At 42.3% G+C, this 23,963-nt stretch overlaps 1 protein-coding gene across 2 annotated transcripts in view; it reads left to right on the forward strand.

Annotated features, from left to right (window-relative positions):
- Positions 1–23,963, forward strand: part of CLCN2 (chloride voltage-gated channel 2) — a 521,510-nt gene that overhangs the window by 495,381 nt on the left and 2,166 nt on the right. For both annotated transcript variants that reach the window (XM_077487744.1, XM_077487745.1), the window contains 2 exons: positions 872–976; positions 17,778–17,864. In XM_077487744.1, the coding sequence (XP_077343870.1) occupies positions 872–976; positions 17,778–17,864 (192 nt within the window). The remainder of the gene's footprint in view (positions 1–871; positions 977–17,777; positions 17,865–23,963) is intronic.

Raw genomic sequence — 23,963 nt, forward strand, 5'->3', positions numbered from 1 at the left:
TTTGTGCAAGTATAAAAGTGCATTGAGCTACTGACATCACTGAGACAGTTAAACATAGCTTGTAGGAAAAACAGGCTATAGTGCCAAGTGTAGTTGCCCACAGCAACTTATATAAATTCAGTTTTCTCAAATAAGATCAGTAAACGATTACAAATCTTTAGCTGTAATTAATGCACTTTGTGATATTGACTAATTCTGAACACCCCCCCCCCACCCCCATATGCGTATACACTCCACTACTGTATTGGTGAATGTTACACCATCTAAATGTAGTTGACTGTACCTGCACAAAATTGACAAACCCTCCAGTCTTTGTACTTCTAGCTTCATAGGGGTTATTTACTAAAGGAAAATCCAATTTGCACTTCAAGTGCATATGAAAGTGCAGATTGGAGAGGGAAATGCAAGGAAAATAAAAAAACAGCATTTAGCTCGCACATGATTGTATGATAAAATCAGCAGAGCTTCCACTCATTTCAGATCTACCCTTTAGATATAGAGTGAGTGCACTTCCAAGTGCACTTTCAGTGCAATTTCAAGTGCACTTGCAGTGCAAAGTAGATTTGCCTTTTGTAAATAACCCCCATAGAGTCTGCGTTGAATACTTTAAACAGTTTGCCTATCCCATTTCCAATGCATTGAAAGGAAGGGGGGGAAGTTATCTGGTTGCTAAAAGTAATGTTCACTTTTACATCAGCCAGTTTTTGCAAACCATTTTTCCTAGACAAATTAGGGTGAAAAATTAGTGTTCTAAACAACAAATCAATGCCCTAAAGTCAAATTCTTTTCTAAAAATGAAAGTGACAATAAGTGAGAACATGTCCAGTAGAGGTTGCCAGAAGACCATTTCAAAGTTTCTGTTGTGTGTCAGGTTTTACAGTGGGAAGAACTACAGCTGGATGAAACTATCAATTTTAACAACTGCAAGATTGACCCAGCACCTTTCCAGTTGGTGGAAAGAACATCTCTTCATAAAGTAAGATGCATCAGAAATTCTCTATTTATACACTTTATTTTTCTATTATGTAAGTAGAATACCAGTCAAATACTAGGTATACCTAAACCTACTACCACTCCCATTCTAAGCCTATTCTAACTACCCTGTAAAGGAAGCCTGTTTCAATGAAGAGGAGAGTTTACGACATCAGCTGCAGAGCCTGGGGGATGACCTCACCTATAGGCTTATTATGGGGCATCTGTTGTCGGCTGTCCTTCCTCTACACAGAAGCCAGCCCTGATAGCAGGTGCCCTCAGGATAGGCATTCTATGGCAGAATAGGCAGAATAATGCATTCTATGCATTAACGTGAAAAACCTCCTGTAATGCAGCTGCCCCACAGATCCCCCCTTTTTATTTACCTGAACCCAGTCTTTCCAGCAATGGGGGATGAGCACACCAGCTCCAGCTGGTGTCTCAGGTCCTGATTGGATAGATTGATAATAATATAAATGGCGCACTATTACCTGTGTTAAAGCTTGAGCTCTGTAACAGGGATCCATCACATCTGGTAAGAGGCAAACTTTACTTTATGAAACATCATATTTCAAGGCATTGGAGATTACGGTACTTACTCTGGAGCTTTTTGGCATAGGAAAGTGATGCAGAAATTTGTCTGTTCCGTTAACTGCATTTTTGCTCATGTATATGCTCTGTGCACCATGTAATTGATTATCGCATAAGTCACATGTCAAGTTTTTTTATTTTATATACAGTTTTTATGGTTGCTCATCTTTACACATTGTTTAGAGCATTATATAATGTCACCTATGCACTTATTTATTTAACCACTTCATCCCCGGGAAGGATTTACCCCCTTCCTGACCAGAGCACTTTTTTGCAATTAGGTACTGCATCGTTTTAACTGACAATTGCGTGGTCGTGCGATGTTGTACCCAAACAAAATTGATGTCCTTTTTTTCCCACAAATAGAGCTTTCTTTTGGTAGTATTTGATCACCTCTACAGTTTTTTTTATTTTTTGCACTATAAACAGAAAAAGTGAACATTTTTGAAAAAACACATTATTTTTTACTTTTTGCCCCAAAAATATATAAAAAAAATCTTTCTTCAATTTAGGCCGATTTGTATTTTTCTACATATTTTTGGTAAAAAAAATCGCAATAAGCCTATATTGATTGGTTTGCGCAAAAGTTAATAGCGTCTACAAAATAGGGGATAGTTTTATAGCATTTTTATTTATTTTTATTAGTAATGTCGGCGATCTGCGATTCGTATTGGGACTGCGACGTTATGGTGGACACAGCGGACATTTTTGACACTCTTTTGGATCATTGTCATTTATACAACGATCAATGCTATAAAAATGAATTGATTACTGTGAAAATGACACTGGCAGTGAAGGGGTTAACCACTAGGAGGAGATGAAGGGGTTAAGTCCTAGGGAGTGATTCTAACTGGGGGGAGGGGCTACAAACATGACAGCGATTACTGCTCTCGGTGACAGAGCAGTGATCTCTGTCCTGTCACTAGGCAGAACGGGGAAATGCTTTGTTTACAAAAGCATCTCCCCATTCTACCTCTCCGTGACACGATTGCGGGTACCCAGCAGACATCAGGTCCTCAGGACCCACGATCACGGAGAAGCAGTGCCGCTTCTTAATGGGGATGTACCTGTACGCCCTTTTGCCCACCAGCGCCATTCTGCTAACATATATTGGCGTGCGCTGATCGGGAAGCGGTTAATATTAGTCTCACGAGATTGAGGCTATTTAAATCGCATATTGTTTTACGAGTCGTTTTTAGTTTGTTCTACTTTTTTGCATCATACACTTTAACACCGGGAATAGTGCGCAATTTATATTATTGCCTATTTTTGATTGCTTCCTGGTCTTGAGTAGCTGCTGTTTCATCCTTTTCATAACAGCGCAGAGATTTATATTTATACACATTTTCTATTTTGGATAGATTGATAGCAGTGCAGCCATTGGCTCCCACTGCTGTCAATCAAATTCAATGACACGGGAGCCGGGGGCAGGGCCGAGTCTTGCTGTCTGTCAATGGACGCAGCAGCAGGACATGGGAGCACACCTGCATGAGTGCCCCGAGGGAGAGCAGCTCTCCAATGGGGCACTCGGGAAGAAGAGGAGCCAGGAGCGCTGCTGAGGGACCCCAGAAAAGGAGGATCGGGGCCACTCTGTGCAAAACCAACTAGACAGGAAAATAAGTATGATATGTTTTTTGTTATATTAAACTAACCTTTACCTATCCATTAACTAGTTTACTATTTTATCTTAAGATTCTCCTCCATCTTGCAATGCACTTTTGAGTATAAAAACACCTGCTAAAGCTTCCCAGCTATGAAGAAAAAGAATGGACAATTTATGACCATTGGGTAAATTCAAGAAAGATTTTCACGCCTTTAAAAAATCTTTGCTGAGCTCTATTCAGTAAAAAGGGTTCTCCAATAAGTGGACTGCCCTGTTAGTTGATCCTACTATCTAATTTTTAAATAAACATCACACCGTACCACTTGAACATGTTCCTTCATTCTAAGATTCTCTTTACACTTTACTACAGTCAGCAATCGCTGCTATTTCTGTCTCTCGAATTGCATGGAACTGGACTGGGGCAATGAATAACCAACATGAAACTGTATTCCAGGACTTTGTCTTGAAAATTTAGTTAACCTTTACCACAAGACTGCCTATGCAGGTAAGGGGCATCTGTAGAGAAAAATAAACTGTGCAGCTTTGGCTAATGCCCTTACTGTACGTGCAGGCCATTTATGTACCTCCCAAAGCCTAACCGAAAAACTCCCAGAGATGGCATCATTCCATCCTGCCTTGTTGTTACAACACTCCCAGCTGTTTGGCTACCTGGGTAGAAACCAGGTACCAGAGCAGGAGGGTTTTTATAATTTGCTTGGATTAGAGTTGTAATAATGGAAACGTTAGGACTGGCGTGCCCTGACCTGTACAAATATTTTCTAGCCACCCAGCTGGTTACAGCAGCTTGGTGGCTCACTCCTGATAAGACAAACCCTGCCACCCTGGTTGAAGCGGCGGTGTTGGGGTCGCTGGAGGCGTTGAAATTTTTACTCTATCGTGGCCCGAAGGCCCCGTACCCGCTGACCCCCTCCGTGCGCACCACGTTACGTGCATGGGGGGCAGGACTTAAAATTGAAAAATACCCTACCAATGCACTTTCTCCAGCTGCCCCCTTGTGGCGAAACCCCACCCTGGAGCAGTTTTACAAACTGCCTGAACCCCATGCTTGGACTAAGTTCAATATTCGAACAGTGGACCAGGTGATTTCTGACCAATCGCTGGCTCCGCTCCCCAAGTTGATCTCTGATTTCAACGTCCTGCGGAGTTATTTTTTTAGGTATCTACAACTCTCCCATGCCTTCAGATGCCAGTTCTCCAGTTCTCCCCCCCTGGTTGTCCAATCCGCACTGGAAGGCCTCCTCAGGTCCCGCTGTGACAATAAGCCCACCTCAAAACTTTACTCCCATTTGGTAATGACCTCCCTCCCTACTTTGGGAAAACTTAGAGATAAGTGGGTGCGAGACATTCCCACCTTTGATAATGATGATTGGGATGACATGTGGGACTTCCCCTTCAGATCCCTGGTCTCCCTAAGAGATCGACTGATACAGTTTAAGATGGCCCACCGAGCATATTTCACCCCATACAGATTGCACAAAATGAACCCCGCCTCCCCCCCGGGATGTTGGCGTTGTGGGACAATACCGGGGGACTTCATTCATATTTTTTGGACCTGCCCAGCCATTGTCGACTATTGGAAGGAGATACTAGGGGTCATTACACAGGTCACCTCCATATCGCTCCAACTCTCTATAGAAACTTGCATACTGGGCCTGCTAGACCATCTAATTCCCACTGTGGCGCGGCGCACCCTAGCTGGGCTACTTCTCTTCTATGCCCGCAAGGCCATTGCACTCAGCTGGCGTAAGCCCACTCCTCCTCCTCTCTCCCTGTGGAAAAAATTGGTGAACGATAGCCTGCCTCTCTACAAAGACTGCTATGTTAATAGGGGTTGCCCGCAAAAATATAACAAGGTCTGGTCCAGCTGGCTGGCAGATGCCTCCACGGCCTCAGACCCACAGCCTACTTAACGCATTTTCGTTTGTTGATAAATAGGAATATGCACTAGTGGAAATGTTGTATATTTGAGTAGCATGGTTTAGTTCCGAGTCGTCCTACTGCACATGGAGACGGCTCTTTGTGGTCGGTGTGATGCCTTGAATTCTCCGACATGTTTTGTATGTAACGCACTGTCTTATATTGCAACTCTATACACGTCACGCCTGTAACACTAATCGTGACCAATGTATGTGTTTTTGTTTTTGTTTGTTTTGTTTTGCTTTTGGTTGCTTGTTCACTGTTTAAATTCCAATAAACAGATTTGCAAAAAAAAGAAATAAAAAAAATAATGGAAACGTTAGATAAGTTGTAGGCAATGTCCTGCCACTCAGTCAGATCAAATGTAGGGTTCAGGTCCTTTTCCCACCAATTCATATAGGAAAGTTTTGAGTTTGGTTCAGTGGGAGAGGTATACAACGCATATATACGTCCCCTCAGAAGACCCCTTGTCTGGCAAGATAGGTCAAATGTCGTAATTGTAAGGGGCCCTACTAGTAAGCTGAGTTTAGATCTGGCAAAGGATGCTATTTGTATCAGAATATTTCACTAGAAGGCATTTGTATCATATCCTTCAAGTGTTGTAAGGGGTATACTCGGTCTCCATTAAGATAATCGCCAATCCTTAATAGCCCCTTAAGTCACCAATGAAATGATCTCTGTACCAGCCCATGTGGAAAATCCGGGTTGCAAAAGATAGGAGCTAATGGTGTATGTGTGTGGGGACGATAAAGATGTGCGATGACGTGCACTGTCCCAGACTGCTAATGTGACAAAGAAGGACATAGTATAGGAGGATGTAAATGGCTAGGGAATCACACTAATGATCCTATGGCAAAGGGATGGCAGGAAAGTGCCTCAATAGAAACCCAAAGGGAAATAGGGCCTTTAACAGGAGTGTAGGCTAATTGGGAAATTTGAGCTGCTTGAAAATAAGCAGGTTGGGAAGACCAAGCCCATTCCTTGGTTTCGGAGTATATAATATCTGTTTCTGCATCCGAGGCCTTCTATTACCCCATATGAAACAAAGGACTTTGGCTTGTAAGCACTGTAATTCTCCCCATGGGACAGACACTGGCAAATTCTAAAATAGTAATATATCCTAGGTAAAAACGTCATTCCCCTATCTCGTGGGATTTTTGCTTCTTTCATTAGACCTCAATAAGGCCTAAACTGGAATTACATATCCGTTACTTTAAAGACCTTGAGCTTTGGTCCTACCTTTCTTTGCTTATTGAAAATGTTGTATAGTTTCCCATTGGCCCAGGTTTTCATTAGAGGATACAAATCAACCCCCATTCCCTACTAGATGCGTTACGGGACAGGGCTGCCCACTCATCCCTTTACTTTTTGCATTAGAAGTTCAATTGAAGCAAAGATTTCCAAGATAAGGGAGCATCCCAAATGGTATGTATAGCTGAAATCAAAGTTACCGATCTACGAATCTGATCCAAGTTTTGGCACCCCACAATAAATCCTGACTGATCTTTATGGATATACTGTGCCAAAAAAGTATTAAGACGGCAGGCCAAAAGATTTCTTTTGTAAGAATTTTACAATCCCAGTTTATTAATGAGATTGAGCAGCATCCTGGGATTGTCCATATAGAGTGGTGTAAAATTTGTGGAACTCTCAAAGGATCTTTTTGGGGTGACAAGTGCCAAATGTAAGTGTCTAGGAGTGAGCTTGTGTGCTAACAAGGATCTTGGGCAGTCAGGCCAAGTAAAGAACCTATTATGCATCCAACGCAGTTATTTCTCAGCAAATGATGAGTTCTAAGCGGCATTGTTCAAGTTTAGTGAATAAATCAGGATGGGGAGTTTTTGTGTTTGGTAGCTTGTTACAAGCTTTTTTGAGTCTGGAGGACAATTGAATAAAGGACCCTCTAACAGTAGCCTTGTGTGCAACCCAGGTAATCTAAGTAGTTCTTCAAATGGGTAGAAATATCAAGAATGTAGGATTCATTGCTGAGGAGAGAATAATTTAGGCGCCAATGTGAATTCTCTATCCTAATCATCATGCCCGAAAACATTATAGGATCATGATCCGACCAGGAGGTGGAAAGTATTTTGGCAGCATGTACTTTCGGTAAAAGTCCAGAGAGGAGAAAAACATGATCTATGCGAGAATAGTGACTATGGGCTCTCGAAAAATTAGTATAGTCCCTAGAGGTGGGGTTAGCTTCCCTCCAGTCATCTATTAGATTATAATGATAAAGCAGTTGTGCAAATTTACGGCTTTTCTTTGAAGGGGATCTGGTTGAAACAGTAGGCCCTTGTACACACGGTCGGAGATTCCGACAACCAAATCCGTCGGATTTTGTCCGTCGAGTTTTGTCTGACGGATCTTGTCCGAAACTGTTGCATACACACGGTCGGACAAAGTTGTCGGAAAATCCGATCTTTCAGAACGTGATGACGTAATTTCGTTACGATGGGACTACGTTCAGAACGTGATGACGTAATTTCGTTACGATAGGACTACGTTCAGGCTAGTAGCCAATAGCTTTGATGTAGGAATTTGATCTGAGCATGCGTGGCACTTTGTCCGATCGAAATTCTCTACACATGATCGGAGCATTTTGTCGGAAAATATTTCCGGCAAGTTGGAAAAGTTGGTCCGACGGAAACAGTCCGATGCAGACCACACACAGTCGGAATATCCGACAAAACGCTCCGATCGGACACATTCCGTCGGAATCTCCGATCGTTTGTACAAGGGCTATGAGTTTTGTCCATTATAAAGTCTAGGGCTAGATTAGTGTCACCTACTAGAATAACTTCCCCCTCAAACGCAGCGGCCATAGACTGTAGTAGGGAACAAAAAAACGCAATTTGGTTTGTGTTGGGAGAGAAGTAAACTAAGTAGGTCACTAAATTTTCTCCCAGGTAGCCCTTAACCAAAAGCAATCATCCCTCTTTGTCCTTGAGTACTTTAATTTCAGTAAATGCTTGTCATCTAGATAAAGAGTCGCTCCCCTCCTTTTTTTCAGAAGCATTTGCAAGATAACATAGTATAATCCTTATGGAGATATTGGGGTGTAAATAGTGGAGCAAAATGTGTCTCCTGTAGGGCCACAATGTCTGCCCCCAAGGATCGGTAATGTGTGAAGGCCTTAATACACTTGGAGGTTGACCCTAGACTCTGAATGTCATGGGAAAGCAGATGGATGGTGTGGATGGTATTTGTTATGCTAGGCATGAGGAATAGTCAGCATAATTATCGGCACTGTCAGAAACCATGAATCAGACTAAGACAGAAGTACAGTTAAATCACACTTGTTTAATAATAAAAGTAAATAGAACAAACTTAGTCAGAACATAGCCAAAGTTCGGTAACCAGAACGGATAGTCAGAAAAGCCAGAAAGTCAGGAAGCCAGGAATCGTAAGTGGAACAGCAAGCAGGATCTGGAGCCAAAGAAATGTCAGCCAAGCATGCAGAGATCATCTGGGCTGGACTGAAAAGCAGGATATCAACAGGTGCGTCACTGTGAAGTGATAGGAGTTGCCAATTAACCAACAGCTGGGCGGCCAGCTCAGAGAAGGAAGGGCTGAGCCAAGCCCCGACAGGTACATAAACTCGACCACCAGTCTGAAATTTGTAGAATGCAGAGGAACCAAAGGAGTCTCTGGGTGACCCTCAAAATGGCAAAAAAGGTTAAGACAGAAGCAAAGAAGACGAGAAAGAAATAGATGTTCGGACCAGGAATCCCCCGGCTCCAAGTAGTGTAATATATAAGTGCGGAATGTTACAAACCTAGGATAACAAACAGTCTAATTTCCCAGAACCAAAGCTCCAAACGCAGAGGAGTCTTGCAAAATCAAGCAATGAGGAGAGTGCATAGATTCCTCCCAGCATTGTAGATCACACATGGAAAATTGAAGGCCCAATAGCACCGCTATGAAAATAAGAACAACGTGGTTATAAAACCAATAACAATTATATCATTATTGGTCAGACCTAAAATGTTCATCCTAAAAGTAAAATGTAGCCAAAAGAGCTGAAACTGTTATATACAAGGCACAGATTGCATAGCTACACAGAAAAACAAAAGAAAATGTATTCACAGTGGCTAATGTCCTATATTTGGACCACTGAGAAACCACCACCAAGAAAATGAGGATCAACTAGCGGTATACAGCAAGTTCTCATGATGTATGACAAGAAGTTGTAGATTTGTTTGTTTTCAAAGGTAACCAGAGAGGAGAGAGCGAGGGCCGCTGGATCTGGGCTAATTCCGTAACGAAGGACTGTGAGCTGAACCCCAGCTTTCATAGAATATTTTCACCTTAAGTGAATGTAGAGAAGGAGTAAGATTTGCCATTTTAAGTAACCTGGAGCCAGAAAGGGTAGTTCCATCTAACAAATATTTTGTTGTAACAATGGCAACAGCAAAGGTTTCAAAGATGGTCTTTTTTTTTAATAGTGGCCTAGGAGATATCTGCACTTGAATCTTATGACACACATTTTCAAGATCCGGGTGTTCTCCTAGCGTAATGTATAACTACCTCTTAAAACCTTAAAGAATTGGGGTTTTCATGGTCACATCTCTTGGGGGTCCATCAGGTTTTGGAGAAACAAGGGCCCTATTGATACGATCTATTTCCATATGGGTTTCATCTATGTCCGGAACTGCAGATTGTATAAAGGAATAAGTGATTGAATTGACATCTTTCACAGTTTCCAGAAGACCTCTGATACGAAAATCATAGCGCCTAGGGCGATTTTTTTCACAGGCATTCATTTTAGTATAAGCCTCCTCAAGGCAATCTTGTAGATCCATAATCATGGTAGAATTTTGCGACACACTGAAATGTGTCATCGACCTTGCTTTCCAGGCGGTTTGCTAATTCTTGGAAATCCAGCTTTATTTCAGAGGCCAATTTGTCAGTGGCTTTTGCCAGCTCCCTATGTAACAGATCTGCGAAGCGAGCCAAAAGTATGGCGTCCCCTGAATATTGTGGCTGGACAGGTGGGGAGCAGGGGGGTCTACAGGGTTTTCTGGGTCAGACTCCTGACTGTTGGGTTGGCTCAGAAAGATATCTGCCATCTCCCTGTCTAAGGCAGAGGAAGCATGTGAATCCTGGCCTGGGGATAAGGCTGCAGACTGTGAGGGAGACCTTGCAGGGCTGGATGGTGAGAAGGGGTTGTCAGAAAGCTCACCTGTAGCTGGAGTGGCTGTGGAGGAGGCTTTGGTTTGGTTCTCTGTGGAAGCTGCTTCTCTCCTTCTGTAGCTGGAGACATCCGAGTGCTGGCTCCAGTCACCAACTTGCCTCCCTGCAGGTGAGTCAGGAGGTCATGAGGTGGGGGGCCGCTGAATCTGGCCGCTAATGCAGGGAGTGTGTGAAGTGGCTTAGGAACACATCTGCCTCGGCCGTCTGCGAATTCGCTCTTAAACTAACCCTTTAACTGAGCAATTACAGTAATTTCCTTCTGTCTTGCTCTTGTGTAGATGCCTTAGAACATGCAATGAATCCCTTTTCCAGAATAATCTCCATTCATATGCGCAGAATCTTGTGTCTTAAAGCCTGCATAGCTAAATCTGCCTGTAAAAGATGCCTTATATGCAAGTTCTTGATGTCTTTGTTAAGGCAATTAACAAATTCATGAAAGATCTCACAAAAGGGAACATTCCACAGCAGAAGTTTCTAAAAACCCCGTCTTCTGGAGCCATGCAGAATGTGTGATTAATTGCTCTTCACTGGCTTCAAATTCAAAATGTAAGTTCAGCCCTTTCTCTCAGCATCAAACTTGGGCCACACAACCCATTTCCCAATTAAGATGTGCCCTCATTTCTGTGTGGGTGGAAGTCCGTTATAGTTTACTTGCTTCTGCTCTACAGATGTTTCAGACTTGTGGGTTCAATCATTGGTTAATCTCTTTCTGAGCTCACAATTGGATATTGAGGTCAATGAGAAATCCCTTAGTTGGATTCTCCATGAGATTTCTAGACCTCATGGTAGTCTCCTTCAAGGCTGTTCCATTCACCCAATTTCAGTCAAGACCTCTCCAGCACAAGATTTGGCTGGAACAAGCATGCTTCTTCTCTTGACCTACCCATTCACCAGTTCAGCCAAGCAAAATGTCATGATCTGTAGTCGGGCACTGAGACCAGTAGCTGTAGCAGTAGCATGGTCCTCACCGACCAGCTGGATAAGTGCGCAAGCAGGTCACTCTGGCGGATGACACGGGCTCACCTGATGTGGGGAGTCTCATTACTAACTGGTATTTGCTAGAGCTCCTGATGGTGAAGATGGGTTTTGCTGCATGTTAGTATCAGGTCAGCCCTCTCAGGATCTCCCCACCAGGTGATGAGCAAGCCATAGTCTAGTAGCAGATATAGCAGGTAGGGATAAGCAGAAGCGTAGTCAGTTAACAAGCCAAATTTAAATTGAACAGTGTGTGTTTAGTATCATTTAACTTCTCTCTGCAGCTATATGGCTTTGAGCCCATTAGGTATATTCCCTTAAATGCTTTCTCCTGCAAAGGGGCCTTTTTGGCCCTGAGGATTTTTACAGCTTCTAAACACCTATGCCACCTAAAGCTCCTAAAATCCTATGTGTGTATGGACACATTGAATAACATGGAACGGTGTTTTGAAGCTGTAAAATAAAAAATAAAAATGCCTAACTCTGCTCAAACGTTCATGAGGCCTATCTGTCCTGTATTATACTCCAAGATATAGAGTTTAACCACTTGGCCCGAATTGCCGTCATTGTACGTCGGTATTTTGATGCTAAATACCATTGTTATGGCAGCAGCTAGCTGCCGTAACCCCGGTATTTTCTGAAGCGGCGGGCGGTGCACTTTACGATAAAAGTGGTCTCCGCTGCGGATTCACCGCAAGATCACTTTTATCGGGGGCAGGAGATCATATCCTCTCCCCTAACAGGCCTGGAGCTGAGTGAGGGAAAGGTGGCCCCTTCTCGGCTACACAACATTGAATGGCAGAAGCGACGTGAAATGTCACTTACGCCCATTGATCTCAAAGGGGAAGAATTATTATTTATTTATTTTTTATTGCATTTTAAGTGTTTTTTTTTTTTCCTTAAATCTCACATTTAAGAGGTCCTGTCGTGCTTTTTTTCTATTACAAGGGATGTATACATTCCTTGTAATAGGAATAAAAGTGACCCACAAAATTTTGATAAAGCACAGTGTAAAAATTTTAAAAAGTGCCCCATCCCGCCCAGCTTGCATGAAGAAGCGAACGAATTCCTAAGTCACGCCCGCATATGAAAACAGTGTTCAAATCACATATGTAAGGTATTGCCACAATCGTTGGCGCAAAAGCAATAATTCTAGCACTAGATTACCTCTGTAATGCAAAACTGGTTACCTGTAGACATTTTTAAATGTCACCTATGGGGATTTTTAAGGGTCAAAGTTTGTAGCCATTCCACGAGCAGGCACAATTTTAAAGCATGACGTATCAATTTACTCTGTGTAACATTATCTTTCACAATATAAAACAAAATTGGGCTAACTTTAATGTCTTATTTTTAAGTCAATGTATTTTTTCCCAAAGATCTGCGCTTGTAAGACCGCTTTGCAAATACGGTATGACATAAAGTATTGCAGCGACTGCCATTTTATTCTCTAGGGCAGTGATGGCGAACCTTGGCACCCCAGATGTTTTGGAACTACATTTCCCATGATGCTCCACTACACTGCAGAGTGCATGAGAATCATGGGAAATGTAGTTCCAAAACATCTGGGGTGCCAAGGTTCGCCATCACTGCTCTAGGGTGTTTGAAAAAAATATATATAAAGTTTGGGGGTTCTAAGGAATTTAGCTAGCAAAAAAAATATATATATTTTAACTTGTAAACAACAAAGTGTCAAAAAAAGGCTCAGTCCTTAAGTGGTTAAAGTGGTTGTGGTAAAAAAAAAAAAAAAATTAAACCCTGCAAGACAAGGGCATAATGAACTACTATGCATAGCATACTAACTAATTATGAATGACTTACCCGAGAAGCCTGCAAGCATGACACCCAGAGGCAGAGGCTTGATGGGACTTGTAGTTTTGCAAGAGCTGGAGGTCCGCTAAATGCATATGGATTAGACTATATTCTTCCAGTATTTCACAAGCTTATTCAAATGTTGTGCAGCAAACTTTAAACAAGCTTCAACATGCTTTTTCTTCAGCAATGTTGTCTTGTGTGGTGAGCATGCATACAGGCCATGGCGGTTGAGTGCATTACTTATTATTTTCTTTGATACTATTGTACCTGCTAATTCCAGGTCTTTCTGAAGCTCTCCACAAGTGGTCCTTAACCGCATGCCGACCAGCCTCCAAAGTTGTAGTGTGGCAGCATGGCTTGGCTGCGCAAATCACATTTATGCTAGGTCAGTAGCATAAATGGCACTAGGGGGCGCGCGTACCCCCGCTCGCTCCCAGAGCCGATGCGAGTGCCTAGCAGTCTCGATCGGCGCAGTGCTCCCGCGATCACTTGTGGGCACACGGAGAACCGGTAGTTTCCAGTTCTCTGAGCAGGGAACTGAAAGATCGTCTGTCCATACAGAGTATGGACAGCGATCTGTTAGTTTCCCTGCACAGTCCCATCCCCCCTTCAGCTAGAACACAAATAGGATACATATTAACCCCTTCCCTGTCCTCTAGTGTTAACCCCTTCGCTGCCAGTGACATTTTTACAGTAATCAAATGCAATTTTAATCGCACTGATCACTGTATTAATGCCAATGGTCCTAAAAATGTGTCAAAATTGTCCGACGTGTACGCCATAATGTCGCAGTCATGATAAAAATCACTGATCACCGCCATTACTAGTAAAAAATAAAAATGTATAAAAATGCCATAAATCTATCCCCTATTTTGTAGACGCTATAACTTTTGGTATATAAAAGTGTAGCGCTTCTCAGAAAATTTTTAGACACCAAACATAATTATGCCTTCCTTATAAGTGCAAAATTATACAAATGTGTTCAGTGAAAAATCGGGACTCTACTGCAATCGTGTTTTATCTTGCTAAGCGCTTAAACTACTGTACACATGTGAGTTTTGTACTTTTATCTTTTATTTTTCTATAAAAACGGAATTACACTATTTTTGGTCCCTGTTTTCTCTTCGTATGTATTTAAACATGCCTATGGATATATCTGGCTGGAGTTAAAATTACCTCTCAACATATGAAGGGATTGTTTATATTCGAGTCCCCCTGGATAACTGGTTGCTGTGAGAATCTGCATATGGTTGCAAAAGTCTGTATGATCCCCAAATGTAAATTTGTGAGGATCCAATTATTCCGGTAAGCGTTCAATTCGCCTGGTGACGGGAATCTTCACGTGGTTATTGCACGAGTTTTTCTGAAAGGAGGTGTAACATATTTCCTGCACACTTGTGGATCATAGAAGGATACTATACACAAAGGACTCTGTACTGTGTTATTGGGACTTTGTTCTCCCCCTTTTTTCTTCTTTTTTTCGTTTCCTGGAATTGTTTTGGAAAAGTCTTTTCTTTCATTTTTGAGTCACAAATACATGTTTATATAAGCCATTAATATTTATGTAAGAATTTATGTGTTATGTGCACCATTCCACAGTGAGATTTTTCACTTAACACATTTGTATAATTTTGCTTGTTGCTAATGTTTGGTGTCTAAAACTTTTCTGAGAAGCGCTACACTTTTATATAGCATTTGTTTACCTTACACTCGATACCCCAGTGATGTGTTAGCAGCTCTCTTGTGTGTTTCATATATTTTATATATTTTTATATATTTTTTCATTTTTTAATAAGAATAGCGCAGTGTTTTGTTACAAAAATATTTTTGCTATAACTTTTGCGCAAATCAATCAATATACGCTTATTGCGGGTTTTTTTGACCAAAAATATGTAGATTACGTATCGACCAAAGCTGAGGGGAAAAAAGTTTTTTTTTTTATATATATATATTTTTGGGGGATGTTTATTATAGCACAAAGTAATAAATAATGCGTTATTTTCAAAATTGGCGCTCTTTTTTGTTTTTAGTGCAAAAAATAAAAACCGCAGAGGTGATCAAATACCACCAAAATAAAGCTCTATTTTGGGAAAATAAGGACGTCAATTTTGTTTGGGAGCCACGTCGCACGACCGCGCAATTGTGAGTTAAAACGGCGCAGTGCCAAATCGCAAAAAGTGGTCTGGTCTTTAGCCAGCCAAATGGTCCGGGGCTTAAGTGGTTAATTACCACCCTCTGGACATGCTCCTATAACCAGCTTTCTGTCCAGGTACATACTTGATCATCAATGCCAAAAGACCTTAAAGTGTTTGTAACCTTATTAAAGCAATTCACTGCCTGCCCCACTCCTTACCAGGAGATAATGCACAGTATAAGTGTTGCAATAGATACTTCTAAATACCTTTTTGATCTTCAGGCCAGTCACTTGATTCCCAGCCGCTCTGCTACTCTGATCCCTGGACTACAGCCGGAGGGGCAGAGCCTGATCTCAGCCAGGAGGTCACGTGGCCGCCGTGCTGGCTGCTCAGCCCCTTAAAAAAAGGTATTTCAAAGAATTTCTTTTCAATAAACACTTATACAGTGCATTATCGCTGGATAAAGGAGAGGGGCAGGCAGTGAAATTTTGTTAAAGTTAAATGTATTACAAATATTGGCAGGTGAGGGGAGCGGAGACAGCTAACACAGACACATGGAGCTGCCAGGGAGGGGAAAAGGGGAGAGGACAGAGGGGGCAGAGGGGTAGATGATGGAGGGGTAGACGGATCATGGTAGTCAGGGCTCAGCAGCAGGATTTGCCAATTATCTCTTGTTTTACAATGTATGTTTTAATTTTAAAATGCTGTGTTCTCCTAAAGTGTTGAACATATTTGATTACAGAGAGAATGTTACTGGTGTACTTTACTAGGCAATGATCCATTATCCATCCTTATTTCGCGGTCAGGAATGCGCCTTGTTTGTTTTAGTCTGATTGTTAACCCGTTCTATTTTAGTTAGTCAGGGTGAAAAAAGACACAAGCCCCTCTAGTTCAACTTAAAAAATCATGCTATCCCATTACATAATACTTCACCCACAGTTGATCCAGAGGAAGGAAAAAAATCTACTGAACTGGCCAGAACCACCTCTGAAGGGAGTCTATTCCACATTTTCACAGCTTCTACTGTTAAGAAACCTTTCCCTATTTGGAGATAAAATCTTTTTTCCTCTAGACAGTGGTCTCAAAACTGTGGCCCAGGGGCCAGATTTTGAAGTTTGCCTGCTTTTATCTGGCCCTCGAGGCACGATTTCTTCCACTGAAGCCAATAATGGGTCACAATTTCTTCCAGTGATGTCAACAGTGGGGCCCAATGACACCAATGATGGGACACAATTTCTCCCAAAGATGGGGCACAATTTCTCCTAATGACACCAATAAAGGGGCACAATTCCCCCCCACTGACACTAAAGATGGGGCTTTGTTTTTTACCACTGATGTCAGGAACTTTCAATGGCCACAGTCCGGCCCTCCTAAAGTCTGAAGGACAGTAAACTGGCCCTTTGTTTAGAAAGTTTGGAGACCCCTGCTCCAGACGTAGAGAGTGCCCCCTTGTCCTGTGTTTTGAATTGTAAGAAAAAATAATTATTTTGTAACACAGGGAATTTTTGTTTTCCATGCTTTAGTCACCTACTATATCTCTGAATATTATGAGTATTGGTAACGCCTTATATTGATGCCTGAAGGTTGAAGCTTATACCTTTACAGTGCTGCGGAATTTACTTTTGACAATGCTCTACTCAAAGTACTTTTTTTTTTCCTTTTTGATTTTCTGCATTACAAAATGTAAAAAAAAATGATTTTGGAAAAAACAAAAACATGCGTGTAATTTTCAAACCATCCTGCTCCCGCATACATGTGAACCTAGTTTTAAACTGTGTGGAAACAAAATGCAATTCAATCTAAGGGCCCTTTCACACTGAGGAGTTTTTAAACGCTTTTGAGTAAAAAAAAGTGACTGAAAAGCTCAAGAAAAATGCTTCCCTTTAAAATCAATGAATGTTTTTACGCTGAGGCAGGCCGCTTTTGTGGCGGTGAAAAAAATCCTACTTGCAGCATCTTTTGGAGCATGTTTAGGGAGCTAAAACAAGCACACCGAAAACTATGATTACTTCAGACTCATAGGGGTAGACAGAACCCGTGATAATCTACTTGCTGTAAGTATCCTTTTAACAATTGAAAAAAAAATTATTGATATACATTTGGCCATAGCTAATGTTAGTGTGTGTTTTTATGTGCTGTATTTATTTCTACATTATTTTGCAGACCCACACCTAAATGTGTGTAAATATTGTTAAAAATACATTCTCCAGACATTTGTAGTAGTGTTTTAGGATGCAAAAAATGTAAATATTGTAATCTATAGGAATCTGGCTTTCAGAAAATATATTGCTGAATGGGTCTTTAATGTAGACTGATGTACTGTCTTTTATTTGTATGAGTAAGAATTGGCTTGGTCGCCAAGTATAAAAAAAAAAAAAATGCCATCAAGCACAGCAGTGCAATTAATCTTGATGGGTAATATGTCCTTGGAACCAAGATTTTACCTTTTCATCATTTAAGAGCAGTCAGAACAGTGGTTGCTATGAGTAATTTCATTGTGCACATCTATAAGAGACAATAGTCATTTTTCTTATAGTGTTCTTCTCTTTCCTTAGGCTCACACTGTTTTCTCATTGCTTGGAATGGACCATGCATATGTCACCTCTATAGGGAGATTGATTGGGATGGTAACATTAAGAGAGGTAAGTACCATAAAGAAGAGAGAAGACATGTTAACGGCACTAATAAGAATTTAATCCTATGACAGTCTAAACAAGCATTTTGCAGCCCCTTTTCACACTAAATCTCCAGATTCCCTAGTTAAAATGTAAAAAACATAAATGTTACCATTAATGGGATGATGCACACAACTACCTTGATGAAAGTCTACGTGAACCTTTGCCTTGTAAAACAACCCATGCAGTGTGTGTGTGTGTGTGTGTGTGTGTGTGTGTGTGTGTGTGTGTGTGTGTGTGTGTGTGTGTGTGTGTGTGTGTGTGTATAATATATATACATACATACACACACATATTCTTTTCCCTTATTTATAAGTAATCACATGGCCTCTGTTCTCCACCGCATAAGGGGCTTAGAGAGGTGGAGTTGGAGATTTTTTGGGAGGATAACGGGGCATGGCAACAGTGGCTATAACACAATATGCAGAGACAGCAATGCACTGTGCAGAGCTGGATATGAGAGCATGTCAGCAGGGGACAAACAGCAGTACACTGATCTTGCCAGTGAGGAGCAGTGCAGGCGTGCTCTTAACAGAGGGTTCCAAGTGGAATGCAAAGAAACAAGCTGACCACACTGGGATGGGTGTGCTTCCATATTCTGGCATAGTCAGATATGTTACCCTGACATTTCATATCAGATTTCCCTCAAGTGAGTACTTTAGGCAAATTGAGGGAGAAACATTGAGAATAGGAATTGTTCATAGTGCAGATTTGTCTAAATGACAAAGTCTCCAGATATGTGTTTTTCATTTATTTCAAAATAACAAGCAAGTATCCATGCTATCCAATAATATAAGCAGCCAGAATCATTTGTTTGATCAGCACCAGATAGCTAAAACAAGCAGGAATGTAGTGGATAAACCACAATAGCAGCTCCGTTCCTCAGCTTCAGAACAAACTTCAAACCAGGGACAACAAAGATGGCGGTGGGAAGCAGCAACTATTGGGAAGGGCACTGCTGACCGTTTATTGTGATTGACATACACCCTGTATGAGAGTCTTAAGAAGCTGTGACAGTGTGGAAAGGTCTGATGATTAACCGCAACCCTGGTTTGAAGTTTGTTCTGAAGCTGAGGAACGGAGCTGCTATTGTGGTTTATCCACTACATGCCTGCTTGTTTTAGCTATCTGGTAAACAGATTGAACTTCCACGTGGTGCAATGTGCCTTTCTACACATACTGAAGTTGGTGACAGGTTTATCTACTCTTCCCCCTTGGATTTTTAATTTTAGCGCTGCATGTGGACTTTTATGTTTTCATTTATTTCAATAGAAATATAATAAAAGGCATATTTTTAATCATACAGTACTTGACACAGAAACCGATTATAGACTATGGGTTATATGCCACTACCTTCAGGTGACTGGACACTGGCAAAAGCTGCACTGGGTCTTCCCCCTAGCATCTACCATGTAACTGCACCCACTCTGTGAGGATTTGCCAGTGTCCTTGGTGATGAATGCCTTCTCTTAGAGACATTTCCTATTTTTTTCTCTAGATTTAATTCCTTCCCTCAACTGACACTTCTGTCAAGGGCTCTGTAGTCTGCATTGGGCACTCACCTTGGAACGTGACTCAACAAGTGTAGTTAGCAGCAGGGTGCTATACAAATCTAGGGTTGTGGCCCATTCGTATGGTACCCAGAACCTGAAGATACCTCTGAGGGTATGTCTGGTTCCTGGTTAATGGTTTGCATGTCTTGATTGCTCTTTAGTGTACACTTCATCCTTATCCTACAACACATACTGCAGTGCTTTGCACACAAGTGGCTCAAAGTACAGGTGTTCAGAGACCTGCACTGTTGGTGGTTTTTCCTAACGTTATTATCTGTGTTCGGCCTAACAGGATTTAATATTATAGCATTATCCAATTTAAATTTGGCATTCATTGGACCTTCCAACCATTTTGGGTACTGAGGTAGTCCATAAGACTCTTAGCTGTGCACTTACAGCCACCATTTTTTTGGCGACAACACAAGCTGGTTGCTTGCCCCACCCCCTTGAAACAGACTTTGGATATCCGTTATTGCCTGGGTTGCCGCAAACCCCATAAATCCATGGCTGTTTCATGAGTATCTTGCAATAGAAGACCGAAGGGGGGTATTTGATTATTTGCCCCCCCCCCCCCCCCCCAAAACTGGAGCACCAGCCGCCACTGGTCTTCACTCTCTTTCCATTTGCACAGAATCCTATGGCTTAAAGCCTAAGAGACTGATTCGGATGCGAGACAGATGACTTTTACTCATGCCATTCTTTGGCTATTTCCTCAATGAACACATTGCGGCAGCTTCCTATGGCAGCGGGTACAGACCCCATTATGCAGTCTCACAATTCCCTCTGGAATATGTATCCCCCACCACATAGGGTTACATCTATTCGCTCTCTCAGGCAAAATTATCATCTACGGTGGGTCCTTCCGGTCATGGCAAGTCTTTCCCCCCCCAGAAGCCCACCAGAGCTTTACGTTAAAGGTTCACCCCCTCTTATTGAGGTAATGGGGTAGTCTACTGACACTGACCCCAACTATGTAACTATTACTGTAAGAGGGTTCTTCCTCACCCAGGAATCCCTCCAGAGTTCATGGCTTTAGGCCTCCAAACACCTAAATTCTGTCATCTAGTACTTGGACAGCTGCTGCTCTCCATAATACCTAAACACTTTTGGAAGTGTGATTTTTTTCATACAACTTATTGTCTAGGTACTAAGGTCTATCTAGACACCCTCTCAAGCTTGACACTCTTGGCCATGTCTCATTCATCAAAACATTTTTTTTGTTGAGACCTTCTCGTCAACACTATTCATTGTGGCTACTCCTTAAAATAGCACAGTTATAGTTCGTTACTCTCAGGTTATCTGTACCGAATCCCCACTACTTGAGTTTAATTACACAGCTTGGAGCCCTTCCTTGTTTTGTCATAGTATGTCTTTCCTAGCTTTAGCTCTCAGTCTTGAGCCCTTTCCTACCCCTTTCACAGCTGCAGTTCGCCCAACTTCCCATTCTGGTCTGTACTCCTCTGTACTCCTCTCCTCTGGTTTTCTGGGTGGTTCCCCTTCATTTCCACTAGGGTGCCCACGTGTCCTGGATTGCCCGGGATTGTCCCTCAATTCATATTTTTGTCCTGTGTCCCATGCACCTTCATTCCGGGACAATACAATGTCCCGTAATGAAATAAGGACACACAGCCACCCTGGTAAGTGACTGCAAAACTGGTTGCTAGGGCTGCCCCGCCTCGTGTCTGCCTGCCAGTGACGACATATTTGCAGAGTCAGAGGCTGAGCGAGGCCTTACCTAGAGCTGCCCTGCGCAGCGCTCCGAGTCCACCCACCTCTTCTCCTTTGCTGGCAGCAGAGAGAGAGCAGCCAGAGTCAGAGTATCTCCTCCTGGGTCCTGACTCCTCCAGCAGCATTCTGCAGTGCTGGCAGTGGCACTGCTGGCTGGCTTAGATCCACTGCAGCCTGTGCCCAATGCCAGTCCAGGGGCCGACTCCAGCTGCCTGCAGCGCATTGCCCGCAGCCTGACTTCTCTCTTCCTCCCACCCGCGAGGGTCGCTACCAGAGCCGCCCAACTCAGTGCCTGAGGGGGCCCCTCCAGCCAAACTTCCAGGTTTGTATATTGTACATGTTATCTAAGTCTGTACATGAACTGTATGTACATATAGAGAACGTTAAATGCAATTTCAACTTGTATGTTTATTAATCTTCTCAAGAAGCTTTTGGCATTATTGACATTGTGCTTTTAAGGAATTTACCCCCTTTACCATTTTTTACAGTACGGCACCTCGTCGCTTTAGCTGACAATTGCGCGGCCGTGCGACGTTGCACCCAAACTAAATTGACATCCTTTTTTTTCCCCACAAGTAGAGCTTTCTTTTAATGGTATTTGATCACCTCTGCGGTTTTTATTTTTTTTGCAGTATAAACAAAAAAAGAGCTACAATTTTGAAAAACACAATATTTGTACTTTTTGCTATAATAAATATCCCCATTTTTTATTTATTTTTTTGTTTTTTAAAAGCAAATTTTTCCTCAGTTTAGGCTGATATATATTCTTCTACATATTTTTGGCAAAAAACAAAACACAATAAGCGTACATTGATTGGTTTGCGCAAAAGTTAGCGTCTACAAAATAGGGGATAGATTTATAGCATTTTTATTATTTTATTTTTTTTACTAGTAATGGAGGCGATCTGAATGGCAGTTTGGAAATGTGTTCACCCTAATTTCCACCCATGCTCCATTTCAGTTTTGGCACTGGCTTTGCTCAGCCATTATCCTTAGTCTATGGATACGCAACAACCTGGCGAGGCAATATCCTGATATCCTTACTACCCAGGTCTTCACTACATTAGTGCATCTCATCCTTGCATTAAATGCCCCCTTCACACCCCCATTCAGGTAGGTTGATTCATCCTGCTCTGTAATTCTTTGCAAAACGGCTTCACCTAGTGGACTGATGGGGAACCTCATCTTGAGTTTCCTACTCCTACCTCATTCTATATATACTTTAACCTGGCCCTGCTTACAGCATTTCACTTTAGAATCATAGAGATCCTGGTCGACCTCATACATCCTCTCCCTATCTATGAAAACTTTGCACTCCTTGCGCCACCTTCTAATGCAGAGAACTCTTTCATGTCACCCATTAGGTTTTCTGCAGGACCTGGTGGCCATTTTGAGTCTTGTCTTTGAGTGTATTCCCTTTCGAAGTAATCCTCAAAATATCCAGCCCTCCTGGCTCCATCAGCAGCAGTACTTTTTATCTCAGACTCCACTTGAGTATAGGGTACCCTTGAGGCTGGTGTCCTCCCGTGTTTTTTGTCCCTTGGAACCTTCTGAATTTTCTTGACAGCCAGTATGACATCTTGCCTCCTGCATCCCTTAGACCCCTTTCACACTGCCAGTGTTTTTCAGGCACTACAGCGCTAAAATTAACGCCTTTATAGCGCCTGAAAAAAGAGGCTCCATTCACTCCAGTGTAAAAGCTGGAGGGCTTTCACACTGAAGCGGTGCGCTGGCAAGGCGTTACAAAAAGTCCTGCAAGCAGCTTCTTGGAGCAGTGAAGGAGCTGTGAACTCATCCCTGCTCCCATTGAAATCAATGGGGCAGCGCTGCGATACCGGCGGCGTTTTGCGGACGGATTTAACCCCTAAAACAACGGTAAAGCGGTCTAAAAATAGTGCAGCTTTACCGCTGACACCCGGGGTGGCTTGGTGTGAAAGCCCTCTTAGGGGCCAGGCATGAAATCCTGTGACTGTATGCAATGCCCCCCTTTTCTCCTTCATTCCTTTACTAAAATGCTCTCCCTCCCAGTGTCTGGTTGGTCATTGTCCCCCTTTTTTTCCCCACAGTGCTTCAACCCTTTGGGAACAAGTCTCCTTCCTGTCCCCAATGAGATTAGGTTTGGGGGCCTTTACAGAATTTAGAGTCTGCCTCCTTTGAGCCAGAATTCTGTTTCACTTTTGTCCCAAACTATGGTTGCTAGGTGGCTGTTCTGCACAGTTTCTCCAGCAGAGAAATGTTTTTTCTTGTTAACAGTGTGTTTTGGGCCTGTATGCTGCCCTTTTTGTTTTTCCTGTTAGTGCCGCTTAACCATATTGTTGCACACCTCTCGATTATTCTTTTTGGCTCTGAATTGGTTCCTGTGTCCTGTACTGCAATGCATTGGTTCTCAACCCTGTCCTCAAGTACCCCCAACAAGCCATGTTTTGGGTATTTCTCTTAGATAAAATAGCTGTCCAAAATACCAAGTCATTGACTCTGATTTAAAGCACTTGTGCAAGATGAAGGAAAACCTGCAAACATGGCCTGTTGGGGGTTGTTGAGGACAGAGTTGAGAACCACTGCTGTACTGTACAATAAAGAGAAATTTTGACAAGTTGCTAAATCCTGCATCTCTGAATGTGTTACAGGACACAGGTCCCTCCTCTCTCTTTTCTATGATCTCTTTATTGCTTGCTAACAAAACTATAGTCCTCTGTAGTGCGCAGTTTATATGGTGAACATTAGGGAGCAGAACCAGTGCAGCTTTGCCCATGTCCAATCACCTGTAGGCAGCAGCGTATAATTG

Source organism: Lithobates pipiens, unplaced genomic scaffold (genome assembly GCF_037356315.1).
Source record: "Lithobates pipiens isolate NorthernLeopardFrog02 unplaced genomic scaffold, aLitPip1_a1.2 Scaffold_18, whole genome shotgun sequence".
In the NCBI taxonomy this organism is placed as follows: domain Eukaryota; kingdom Metazoa; phylum Chordata; class Amphibia; order Anura; family Ranidae; genus Lithobates; species Lithobates pipiens.